The 13,391-nt window shown below is 37.8% G+C and overlaps 1 protein-coding gene across 3 annotated transcripts in view; it reads right to left on the reverse strand.

The window, feature by feature from the left end:
* The window catches only part of CENPI (centromere protein I), a 98,088-nt gene that overhangs the window by 48,663 nt on the left and 36,034 nt on the right, over nt 1-13,391 (reverse strand). For all 3 annotated transcript variants that reach the window (XM_032881761.1, XM_032881759.1, XM_032881762.1), the window contains 5 exons: nt 13,128-13,245; nt 12,976-13,040; nt 6,626-6,720; nt 1,292-1,427; nt 260-384 (listed from right to left, as the gene is read on the reverse strand). In XM_032881761.1, the coding sequence (XP_032737652.1) occupies nt 260-384; nt 1,292-1,427; nt 6,626-6,720; nt 12,976-13,040; nt 13,128-13,245 (539 nt within the window). The remainder of the gene's footprint in view (nt 1-259; nt 385-1,291; nt 1,428-6,625; nt 6,721-12,975; nt 13,041-13,127; nt 13,246-13,391) is intronic.

The following is a 13,391-nucleotide window of genomic DNA, read 5'->3' on the forward strand; positions in this document are numbered from 1 at the left end:
TAAAATCCATATCCCCCACAGTGACACCTCAAAAACACAGTTAAAATATACCCTTTTGGAAGGTCATTACCAAAAGAAAGACATATTTCCTATTTCCATAGCTTCTGGCAGAAAATGGAAATAGTTTTATTGTATTTAATATTTTATTACATCTTATATAAAGTTTATTATAGTGTATTTATAAATTATAATTTATTGTACAGTTGAAAAACAAAGAAGTATGACGTGCTCATTTAAAAACACAAGAAATGCTTTGTACCTGTGCATGATATAACATAGCTGATTCAGGATACTGGAATCTAGGCTGAGGAGAGCAGAATAGAAGATCCCCGGAGGAAACAACACCACTAATGGAAGGTTGTAATTTATATATATGTCACACACCTTTTGGAAAGAATGATAACATCAGAATATAGATTATTCCCCAGAACTCCTGAACCAAGTTCACCCAAAGTAGCAATAGAGAATAAGCAATAATAAAACATTAGATTTGGGCCTCACTGATTCATAATATAATTCATAATAGAATATAATTCATAAAATAGGGAGCCATAAGCCTGCTTAAAAATATACCTCACTAAACATCACACTTGCCATAGAGGATTATTTCTACAAGGTCATTACTAAAATATCCCATTTTTTTTCTGGGAAGAGATCTTTGAATTGGGAAGAAAGAGGAAGGGAGAGCTTCTTTCACCTTAAGTCCCATTAATACTGATTTGTCATATTAGTTAGCTGTCAAGCTAGAAAACAAAGGAGCATACTTCTACATAAATATCTAACACAAAACAATTAGTACAGGGAGGAAGCCAGGAAAACTGGAATTAGTGGGTACTTCTAGGATAATAGTTCTCTCTACATCAAATACTATAAAAAATTGAAGAAGACCAGAATTATAGGTACTATGAGAAATAAGGCAGTTGAAAGGTGGAAGTGGAGAGCTGAAGAAAAAACAGGGTATTTTTGTGTTTTTGCCAGGGGTCTGGGATGTACAATGAATTAGCAAAAAGTGATGCTAGAGACAGACTTCTGTCTAGGGTCTGCATTCTTCCGGGGAATGTCTATTAAAGCAGTACCTGAACTCTTCACAAAAAGCACTTGTTTCTCCACTTTATGAACGTCAGTTATTCAGGTGAGAATATGATCATTAACGTCAAAATAAGTAGCTTATTTTAACTATGCTAATAAGGTCAAAACCCAACTAAGAGTCATACATAAAATTTAAAAATAGAGCAGTAAAGCAGACCACCATCACAAAAATCTAAATAGAAAAAACTGGGAAGTGTACTACCTTCTCATAGAAATCCAAAATAAAGTGCAGTAAGAAAGTACTGTTGTTTTCCAAGCGCACTGCAGTAATGGACAGCTGCCCCACGTAGTGAATCAGTTCAGACACAGAGTTCATGGATCCACCTAAAGTTGTCTCTCTGAAATAAGAAATCATGACATTCAGATCCATATTAGCAAATGTTTTCACAATTTCCAAGCCAGAGGTAAATAATACATAGCAAAAAGTTAAGGATTTCAGAAAACAATCAGTGCTCCAATGTATAATTGACTTTTTTTAAAACCACAGTGATCAACCATAAAACTACACAGCCCTCCAGGGAATCATTAAGATCTACGCACAGAACATCTTCAGCAACCATTCTACTAAATACCAGAGAAATAAAGTATTAAGCTCCACAAAAACTTTTGATAATATTCCCTATGTCCAGGAACCACAGCATTTGGCAAATTAGTTTCTAAGTATACAAATCAAGACCCAGTTTTAGCTGAATTCCTGAGCTGAAATGCTATTAAAAATATTTTCACTTTAACTGGAATTAAATTCAATCTGAAAACTGAATTAGAAAAATTTTTGGCATCTTTCTATCTTCCACTAAAAACCAAATTAGATACGTCATATTCTTCCCAAATCAATGAACTGTGTCTCTTTAAATTATACCTGGGTATAACTGGTTCAATTTATCCATCTACTCACCCCTGTCCTTCAATCCACTGTTAAGTGGATTAGGAAAAGATCTAGAAATGTGATTTCACAGCTTTATCCTCTGATCTAGGTAGCCAACAATGGTTATGCACAAGAAATAAAGAACATCATATAGTCTTAGAGCCAGAGAAATGATGACTCTACCACTACCCACCACTGTGATAGCTCAGTGCCAGAGTGAGCAGGGAAAGATTAGGAGACCATTCACATAGGTGGGCATCCATATACTCAGCTGGCCATTTGAAAACTATATTTTAACTATGATTTTTGGTAGCACCTGGGAAATGTGTCTAAAATAACTTGAACAGTGATGACTGCTCAGAACAGCTTCCTTTGAAGTCTTTCTCCACAGGACACCAGAGGCATTTTGGATGAAACAATTCCCTATTCAGGATTGTCTCCTACTCTCCCCACCCACAGTAGTACATTTACCATCCTTGGCTCCCACCTACTAAATACTGGTACCACACTCTTCCCATTCACTGTACCAACCAAAAATGCCCAATGAAGGACCACTTCTGAGAATGGTTTCCTACCCTACATAATACGACTACAGTTCACTCCCTTTGACAGTCATGTGGCATATGGTCATATGAGAGGGACATGGCATTACTTCAATATGTCCAAATAAAAGAAGTTACTGAGAACCTAAGAACTATATTATAGATAGCAGCTCTTTCTGCCCACTGGTCCTGTCCCCGCACTTTAATAAAACCACCATTTTACACCCAAAAAACCCCTGTATTATATAATGCCAAATGGTGTTATGACATTAAAGTTATCTATATTTATGTCCATTTAAGAATTTTAGAAAACAAAGCTCCTTTTATTTTTTTTAAATATTTTTTTCAAATTTATTTATTTGAGAGAGAATGAGAGAGAGAGAGAGAAAGCATGAGCAGGGTGAGGGTCAGAGGAAGAAGCAGACTCCTTGTTGAGCAGGGAGACCAATGCAGGTCTTGATCCTGGGACTCCTGGATCATAACCCAAGCCAAAGGCAGACACTCAACTGACTGAACCACCCAAGTGCCTAACAAAGCTCCTTTTAAAATGCCCTCTCATGATGTAATGAGCACCGGGTATTATATAAGGCTGATAAATCTCTGAACTCTACCTCTGAAACTAATTAACACACTATATGTTAATTGAATTTAAATAAAAATAAATAAATAAATAAATGCCCTCCTAAAATTTATGACACTAATTTTAAAAGGCTGCTAGGAATTTTGGAAATAAAGGAATTGTAAAGTTCCTATATCAGGGTGCCTAAAGACTCACATTGTAAATTTCCCAAAGATTATAAACTCAAACATACTCTTCTTAATAGAACTGAGATGTTTGAAGAGGCCAAACATTTAAATTAATTTATGATCATGGTTCTCAAACTTTAGCTAGCACCAAAATCATGAGAGCATTTGTTAAAACATAGATTACTAAATCCTACCTCCAGAGTTTATTTCAGTAGGTCTAGGTTAAGACCTGAGACTTTGTATCTCTAACAAGTTCCCAGTGATGCTGATGCTACTGGTCCAGGGACCAGACTTTGAGAAGCACAGCCTTACAAGATGCTCTTACCACTCATAATGCTCCATTTCCTTCTAAAAGTAAAAGACATACATAGAATACAGACACACTGCAAAAATGAATATGAAGAACTAAAAACAATTTCCAGGCAACTCCCAAGAAGTTTCTATTCACCATGCTCATTTCAAAGTAAAAGATCACTATAGGGGTAAGTACATATAGAAAAGTAGGAGCTAATCTTGGGGCGCCCGGGTGGCTCAGTGGGTTAAAGCCTCTGCCTTCGGCTCAGGTCATGATCCCAGGGTCCTGGGATCGAGTCCCGCATCGGGCTCTCTGCTCAGCGGGGAGCCTGCTTCCTCCTCTCTCTCTGCCTGCCTCTCTGCCTACTTGTGATCTCTCTCTCTCTGTCAAATAAATAAATAAATAAAAATCTTAAAAAAAAAAAAAAAACAGAAAAGTAGGAGCTAATCTAACCAAGCTAACCACTAACTACATGCAACTGAAGCTGAAGGATCCTTATACTTTGTATAAGGAAGATTACATAAGATTACATATAAATAAGATTAAGTAAGATTATGACTGATAATATAGGGAATTTGAATGTTGATTAGATATTTAAAGATATTAAGAACTATTTATTTTTTATACATCAGAGAAAGACAAATACCATATGATGTCACTTACATGTGGAAAAACAAATGAATAAAGAAACAAAAAAACGGAACAGACTCATAAATACAGAGAACTAATGGCTGCCAGAAGAGATGGAGGTGGTGGGGTGGGGGGAGACAAAAGAGGTGAAGGAGATTAAAAGGTATAACTTCTAGTTATAAAATAAGTCACAGGGTTGAAAAGAACAGCATAGGGAATATAGTCAATAATATAGCAATAACTTTGGTGACAGATGGCAACTACACTTATCATGGTTAGTACTGTGTAGTATATAGAATTGTCAAATCACCATGTTGTACACTAATATAATATTGCATGTCAATTGTATTTCAATTAAAAATGTTTTTAGGTGGGCGCCTGGATGGCTCAGTGGGTTAAGCCTCTGCCTTCGGCTCAGGTCATGATCTCAGGGTCCTGGGATCGAGTCCAGCATCGGGCTCTCTGCTCAGCAGGAAGCCTGCATCTCCCTCTCTCTCTGCCTGCCTCTCTGCTTAATAAATAAATAAAATCTTTTAAAAAAATGTTTTTAGGGCACCTGGATGGCTCAGTTGGTTAAGTGTCTGACTTCAACTCGGATCGTGATCCTAGGGTCCTGGGATCAAGCCCCATATCGGGCTCCCTGCTTGGTGGGGAGTCTGCTTCTCCTTCTTCCTCCGCTTCTCCCCCTGCTTGTGCTCTTGTTCATTCTCTCTCACTCAAATAAATAAATAAATAAAATCTTTTAAAAAATTAGAACGTTTTTAAATGATGATAAAATAAACGATTAATTCTTTTGGTGTTATACTGGTTATCATTTTTCAACAGCTGAAATGATGTCTGGGTTTTGCTTTTTGCTTAAGAAAATCTAGAACAGGGCGCCTGGGTGGCTTAGTTGGTTAAGCAGCTGCCTTCATTCAGGTCATGATCCCAGAGTCCTGGGATCGAGTCCCATATCAGGCTCCCAGCTCCATGGGGAGTCTGCTTCTCCCTCTGACCTTCTCCCCTCTCATGCTCCCTCTCTCTCTCTCTCAAATAAATAAAATCTTAAAAAAAGATTTAAGAAAATCTAGAACAATTAATCTTGAAACACTACGTCAAAAACTAATGATGTATGGTGACTAACATAACACAATAAAAAAAGATATACTGCAAAAAAAAAAGAAAGAAAGAAAGAAAGAAAGAAAATCTGGAAGAGAGGAAGAAGAAAGTGAGGAGTGTTAGAAATTTTTAAAAATTAGGGGTGCCTGGGTGGTTCAGTCAGTTAAGCATCTGATTTTAGCTCAGGTCATAATCTCGGGGTCCTGGGATCAGGACTCGTGTCAGGCTCGCTGCTAAGCAGAGAGTCTGGTTGACCCTCCCCCAGCTTGTGTGTGTGTGCATTCTCTCACTCTCTCTCAAATAAATAAATATATAAAATCTTTTAAAAAATTAATCATGACCTGGTAACTGTTGAAGTTGGATGATGCACATATAGGGGTAACACTGTATCATTTTCTATACTTTTTTAAAAAAGATTTTATTTGGGGGCACCTGGGTGGCTCAGTTGGTTAAGTGTCTGCCTTCCACTCAGGTCACAATCCCAGGGTCCTGGAATCAAGTCCCACATTGGGCTCCCTGCTAGGTGGGAAGTCTGCTTTTCCCTCTCACCACCCCCCTCCCCCCGCTTACTCTCTCTCGCTCTCACAAAAATAAATAAAATCTTTTAAAAAATAAAATAAAAGATGCATTTATTTTAGAAAGGGGGGAGGGGCAGAGAGGGAGGAGGAGCAGAGAGGGAGAGAGGCAGGGGGAGGGGCAGAGAAGGAAAGAATCCCACTATTTCCTACACTTTTGATTATGTTTGCAGTTTTCTACAATAGAGGATTTTTTAAAATAAATGTTAAAGAATAATGTGGCTGATAATATAGGGGAAAACAAGGATTTTAGTAGAAAGAGTCAAAGCACACCTTTAATAATAATCAACATAATGGAAATCTGGGGCTCTTTATTCCAAAGTGAAAATACTATACATAATCAAGTAATTAACTGACTAATGTATATAATCAAAAGACACCAAAGAAACAAAAAAAAACCCCCAAAACTGTACTGCAAAATTACAGATTTTCCTAGCCATTATCAGACTGATTTTACATATAAGTAAGAACATGTTTTCTAAAGTGAGCTAAACTGAATGCAAGTCAAATATGTAAGTTCTAACATCACCTCTCCAATATTTTGCTACAATAACTCTTGCAAGTCACTTAAGAGGCTTAGGGGTTGTTTTCTGATTTACAGAACTGAACTTGAGGAATTACCCTTCCTCACAGGATTGTAGGGAAAAGAGCGAAAAGTTACAAAAAAAATTTTTTTAGAAAACTATGATTAAGCATTTACAATAAGGTCTCATGACACACTATTAAACTCTACATGCAAACATTTTTGTACAGATCATTTCTTGTGGAGTGTTTTAAGACTCACAGAGGACTGTTCATCACAGGTTTCATGTGGATATCTGCAGAAAGCCACAACAGCCAATTCTGCAGTAGTTCTTTCAGACACTGGAGAACACTACACTGAGAAGGCAAAAGAAAACAAAAAAAAAATCATTCATAAAATCATTCAGACACATTTTAGTGTTGAGAACTAACAAATTAAACCAGAGGCTTAATGATGGACAGGACCATGGGGATGATTGCATCCAGCTACTGCATCTTGCATCAGAGCCCAACAGCTACTACTACAGCCTGATCAGTCTCCAAGAGATAGATGAATGCAAGTACAAGTTTATTGCTGTTTTCTCTACAAGACTGCCCCCCAGCTTATCAGCCCAGGAACAGACTCTTGTTTCTCTAAATTACATTCATTTATAACATATATCATATCTTCAAATACAGTATCACCCACTACTTACTATCTCCCCTCAGAGATCCTTTGAAGTTGCTATGGAAATGAGTTGCCTATCCGTTTCACCCTGTGTCACAACTATAATTTACTCCCTTTTTGATAGTCAAAAAATTTATCTTACCTTCTGTAACTGGAAAACAAACAATTCTAGTCTTTCCTTTCTCAGGCTTTGCCTTGATTTCGCAGGGCCTCATTTACATAGAAACACAGTCTTAACAGAGATGTGCTCAGAGCATTCATGAGGATAAATCTATAAATTTGAAAGCTCTCCACATCATCCCAAAACCTAATACAGGAAACCTTTATTACATATCCTTAACAAATACTGGCCTAGATGCTATCTGAGTATCTCCAGTGATAGGATGCTCACTTCACAGAACAGTTCAATTAATACTTTTTAAAGAAACTGACACCATGAATTCAATCCACCAATTATTTGAAAGGACCCACAAAATCTTAGTTGTTTTCCTCCAGGCAAAATATCCCTGCTTCCTTTACTATACCAAGCTAGAAATCATAAAGTCATCTTGTGTCCTTCATGCTTTTCTTCGTCTCCAAATCCTATCATTTTTCTTTCTTTTCAAAATGTCCAACTTTTCCGTCTCCAATCCCACTGTAACTACCCTTGCCCTGGCCTTCACATCTCTGAGATTACTCTGTCCTCCTAGTCAGTCTTCTTTAGTCTCATCTTCCAAACCCCAATTCTTTCTCCATGGCTGCCAGACCCTTGTTATTTAAGTACTCTACCCATTATATCCATCTGCCCTCAAAGAACTGTGTATGGCAAAGGAATACCAGCATGTAACAAGGTCATGAAAAATATTCAAACTCTTTTCTTTCATCCAGTAACTTCATTCCTGGAAATGTATGCCAAAAGAATGAAGAAATCTGTATTATGAAGATGATCAACATAGTTATCTACTCCTACAAAGAAACAAATTAGAAATAATAATAGAAAAAAATTCGCTGTGGTATAACATCTATGGACTATGAATACATTTGACTATATTTGACAAATCTTGTACCCTGGTTTTTAAATTTATTTGGTTTTTTTTCAGTATTTCATTTATTTATTTGCCAGAGAGAGAAGGAAAGCACAAGCAGGAGGAGTGGCAGGCAGAGAGAGAGGCAAACACCCTGCTGAGCAAGGAGCCCGACATGGGACTCAATTGTAGGACCCCAAGATCATGACCTGAGCCAAAGGCAGACGCATAACTGACTGAGATACCCAGGCATCCCAGTTTTTAAATTGATATACACTCTTTTTGTAATTATACAGGAGACATAAATCAATGTGGACAGAAATGAGAAAATTAACATGCCACAATGAAAACAGCATTGTTACAGTAGATTTGTAGACTTTTCTCATTCATAATTCTTCAGTGAGAAAAGTTGTTTGCTGATAGACACAACCAGCTAAGCACAAACAAAAGCACTGGAAATGTTTTAATAGACTTTTTAAAATATTGTTTATTTGTGGGCGCCTGGGTGGCTCAGTGGGTTGAGCCTCTGCCTTCGGCTCAGGTCATGATCTCAGGGTCCTGGGATCGAGGCCCACATCGGGCTCTCTGCTCGGCGGGGAGCCTGCTTTCTCCTCTCTCTCTCTATGCCTGCCTCTCTGCATACTTGTGATCTCTCTCTGTTTCAAATAAATAAAATCTTTAAAAAAATATTGTTTATTTGTTATATTAAGCTAAATAATCAAGTTATACAACAGCTAAAATAATAGTCATTAAAAATCCTCATAAACTATACTCTGGTTCCTCTTCAGATCATATAAATCTTTTACCTTTTAAAATCCTGGTAAACTGGGCCACCTGGGTGGCTCATTCAGTTGAGCATCTGACTCTTGATTTCAGCTCAGGTCGCGATCTCAGGGTGCGATAGAGGCCCACACAGGCTCTGCGCATAGCGTGGAGTCTGCTAAGACTCTCTCTCTCCCCCTCTTCCTCTGCTCCTCCCCCCATATAATTTTAGAACAATAATAATAATAATAAAAGCCTCATAAACTAACTGAATCCCTAGCTAATTCTACTACCATGTCACACTGCTGTTATCCTTAGCCACCTACCAAAATGAAAGCCCCTTTCATCGCTTATCCTTTCTTTTACTCTGTACTTCTCTGTGCTTCTTTCCCCCTTTCATCCTTCTTTACCCCTTCTCATCCTTCCCAAATCTTTCTGGGCTACAAGGATGGTTCAACATTTGCAAATCAATCAATGTGAAAGAACAAATTAATAAGAGAAGAGAGAAGAACCACATGGTCCTCTCAATTGATGCAGGAAAAGCACTGGACAAAATCCAGCATCCGTTCCTGATTAAAACGCTTCAAAGTATAGGGATAGAGGGAACATTCCTGAACTTCATAAAATCTGTCTATGAAAGACCCACAGCAAATATCATCCTCAATGGGAAAAAGCTTGCAGCCTTCCCATTGAGATCAGGAACACAACAAGGATGCCCACTCTCACCACTCTTGTTCAACATAGTATTAGAAGTCCTAGCAACAGGGGCGCCTGGGTGGCTCAGTGGGTTAAGCCTCTGCCTTTGGCTCAGGTCATGATCCCAGGGTGCTGGGATCGAGCCCCACATCGGGCTCTCTACTCAGCGGGGAGCCTGCTTCCTCCTCTCTCTCTGTCTGCCTCTCTGCCTACTTGTGATCTCTCTCTCTGTCCAATAAATAAATAAAATCTTTAAAAAAAAGAAAAAAAAAGAAAAGAAAGTATGATGGCTTAAAATATTTAAAAAAAAAAAAGAAGTCCTAGCAACAGCAATCAGACAACAAAGAGAAATAAAAGGTATCCAAATTGGCAATGAAGAAGTCAAACTCTGTCTCTTTGCAGATGACATGATTCTTTATATGGAAAACCCAAAAAAGACTCCACCCTCAAACTACTAGAACTCATACAGCAATTCAGCAACGTGGCAGGATACAAAATCAATGTACAGAAATCAGTGGCTTTCTTATACACTAACAATGAAAATACAGAAAGGGAAATTAGAGAATCGATTCCATTTACTATAGCACCAAGAACCATAAGATACCTGGGAATAAACCTAACCAAAGAGGTAAAGGAACTGTACTCGAGGAACTACAGAACACTCATGAAAGAAATTGAAGACACAAAAAGATGGAAGACCATTCCATGCTCTTGGATTGGAAGAATAAACATTGTTAAAATGTCTATACTGCCTAGAGAAATCTATACTTTTAATGTCATTCTGATAAAAATTCCACTGGTATTTTTCAAAGAGCTGGAGCAAATAATCCTAAAATGTGTATGGAATCAGAAGAGACCCCGAATCGCTAAGGAAATTTTGAAAAACAAAAATAAAACTGGGGGCATCACATTACCTGATTTCAAGCTTTACTACAAAGCTGTGATCACCAAGACAGCGTGGTACTGGCATAAAAACAGACACATAGACCAGTGGAACAGAGTAGAGAGCCCAGATATGGACCCTCAACTCTATGGGCAAATAATCTTCGACAAAACAGGAAAAAATACAGTGGAAAAAAGACAGTCTCTTCAATAAATGGTGCTGGGAAAATTGGACAGCTACATACAGAATGAAACTCGACCATTCTCTTACACCATACAGAAAGATAAACTCTAAATAGATGAAAGAACTCAGTGTGAGACAAGAATCCATCAAAATCCTAAGGAGAACATAGTAATCTCTTCGACATCAGCCACAGCAACTTCTTTCAAGACAGGTTTCCAAAGGCAAGGGAAACAAAAGTGAAAATGAACTTTTGGGACTTCGTCAAGATAAAAAACTTCTGCACAGCAAAGGAAACAGTCAACAAAACAAAGAGGTAACCCACGGAATGGGAGATGATATTTGCAAGTGACACTGCAGATAAAGGGCTGATATTCAAGATCTATAAAGAACTCCTCAAACTCAACACAAACAAAACATAATCACATCAAAAAATGGGCAGAATTCATGAACAGACACTTCTCCACAGAAGACATACAAATGGCTATCAGACACATGAAAAAATGTTCATCATCAATTACAGTTTCCAGAACTTCTATTCCATGGTAATCTAAACCTATACCTTCAATATTCTTCAAAGTATGCTTTCTGTCTTATTATAGTCATATCCTGGCTCTCCCTCAACACCCAAAGACACTGTTTTCTCTGAATATATTTTCTTATTCCACTTCAACATCTGGAAGTAAGCACTGCCCTTGCTTCCCACTGCTAACATGAGAATATAAGCCTCTTCCTTGAGAAGGTAAATATAAAATCAGAATGACTCTCCCTTTAAGAAAAAAGAAATCTGGTTCTTCCCCCACCTTCCATTAAAACTGCTCACAAAGGTAGCACAAAACTTCTGTATTATCAATTTCAAAAGAAACTTTCTTTGGTCCTCATTTTTCTGGATCTTCCTGGGATATACGGCAACATTATTCCTTCACTACTTCTTGATATCCTGTATTCCCTTTGTTTCCTTGGCACTACTGTTCTTCTGGTTCTTTTCATACCTCTTGAAAAGGTTCTTTCACAGACTCATCTTTTTAGCTAAGAATACTGAGTATTCCCGAGTTCTGTCCTTGGCCCACCAACTATTTAATTTCCTCTATCCCTTTTTCTCCTCAGACTCCCGTTCTCAAATATATGTATATGTGTATAAATGTATACATAGTTATTAGGTTAGACCATATGAAATTGCCATTGATCAAACATCTTTGACCTATAAAAATGTCAATTTCGGGGGCACCAGGGTGGCTCAGTCAGTTAACCCACTGCCTTTGGCTCAGGTCATAATCCTGGGCTCCTGGGATGGAGCCCCACATCGGGCTTCTTGCTGAGCAGGAAGCCTGCTTCTCTCCTGCCTGCCACTCCCCCTACTTGTGCTTGCCCTCTCCCTCCCTCCCTCCCCACCCCCGTCAAATAAATAAATACAAATCTTTCAAAAAATGACAATTTCGTATGGTTTGACCTAATATTTATAGATAAACAGCTCTCTAGATTGGTGGAGTAAGAGAAGAGATAAAAAATAACCCAATTGTAAGATAGGAAGAAAATCACAAAAGGCTGCAAAATGAAGTCCCTAAAAATGCATTAGCTTGGAGTAGTGGTATGTACTGTCACATGAATGATGCTATTGGTCAGGTAGTAAGTACAAGTAATATAAATAAACCTCAAATCCAAGTTATTGTAACAGGTAATTAATAAAGTGCCATTTGAACATGACAAACACTAACCAGGACAAAACATCTTCCTGTAAATGTGGCCAACAGTAAGTGATTTAAGGTGAAAACAATGTTACAAAAGAAACATTGCTTTTATTGTCATTCTTCTGGAATAGGAATAACCATTCTATATAAAGTGGTTCTCAAACTCACTTGGGTAAAACTCTTGGAAGCCACAGTGGTCTTTTTGGAGAATACCCCAAAATGGTAACACATTTTAATTTTATTGTATAAGGTTGGAATAATGTTATTAGCAGAAAATGAGTATGTAATAAATATACAATATGAATGTCACAGGGGTTTTGTTTTCTTTGGCCATTACTGTATTCCCAGTGTCAAGAAGGGCATCTAGTACATGGTAGGTTCTCAATAAGTATTTGTAAAATAAGTCTATCTATAAAAATATCAACCACAACTATCAAAGTAAGGTTAAGCACTTCCCACTTTTTTTTTTTTATTAACACAAATTTGCCACCTGTTCATTCACTTTGTTGTCTGCTATAAGTGAAAACAATCCAGGAAAATTATATGCAACAAAACCTTTAAAACAGAAAATTCTGTGCATTTACTTTGATTTGAGTAATGCAACACCTCAAGTCCAGGTCCAAGGGAATCCTGTTGAAAAACCACCACTTCAGTATGGGTCTGGAATCATGTACCACTGGCCATAAAATGGTACTTCCTATTCAATTTAAACAAGACAGTTTTTTTTTTTACCTTGAAATAAATGGTTGATGTAAAGAAGAGCTGTGCCAGATGGTCAAAAAGAAGTGGTTTCATCTCTAGGAATTAAAAAGAAAAGATTATTCAAGATTCCTTTAATTAATATTACACTGAGTTAAAAGACCCCAAATTTTCGTGATACATACCAGAGAAGCTACTAAAAGGAATCCAGGTCACAAGTTGAAGGAACTGTGATCGACAACAGAAGCCATCCCAGAGAGGAAGGCTCTTGTACAGGAATGTTTCACAGGAATAAAACCCCTCCTATAACAAAAGTCAATAATAAAAACTCATATGAAACTCCTCAAGGGGCACCTGGGTGGCTCAGTCGTTAAGTGTCTGCCTTCGGCTTGGGTCATGATCCCAGAGTCCTGGGATTGAGCCCCGCATCAGGCTCCCTGCTCAGCGGG

Source organism: Lontra canadensis, unplaced genomic scaffold (assembly GCF_010015895.1).
Source record: "Lontra canadensis isolate GAN:19392208 unplaced genomic scaffold, GSC_riverotter_1.0 scaffold77, whole genome shotgun sequence".
NCBI classification, from domain to species: Eukaryota; Metazoa; Chordata; class Mammalia; order Carnivora; family Mustelidae; genus Lontra; species Lontra canadensis.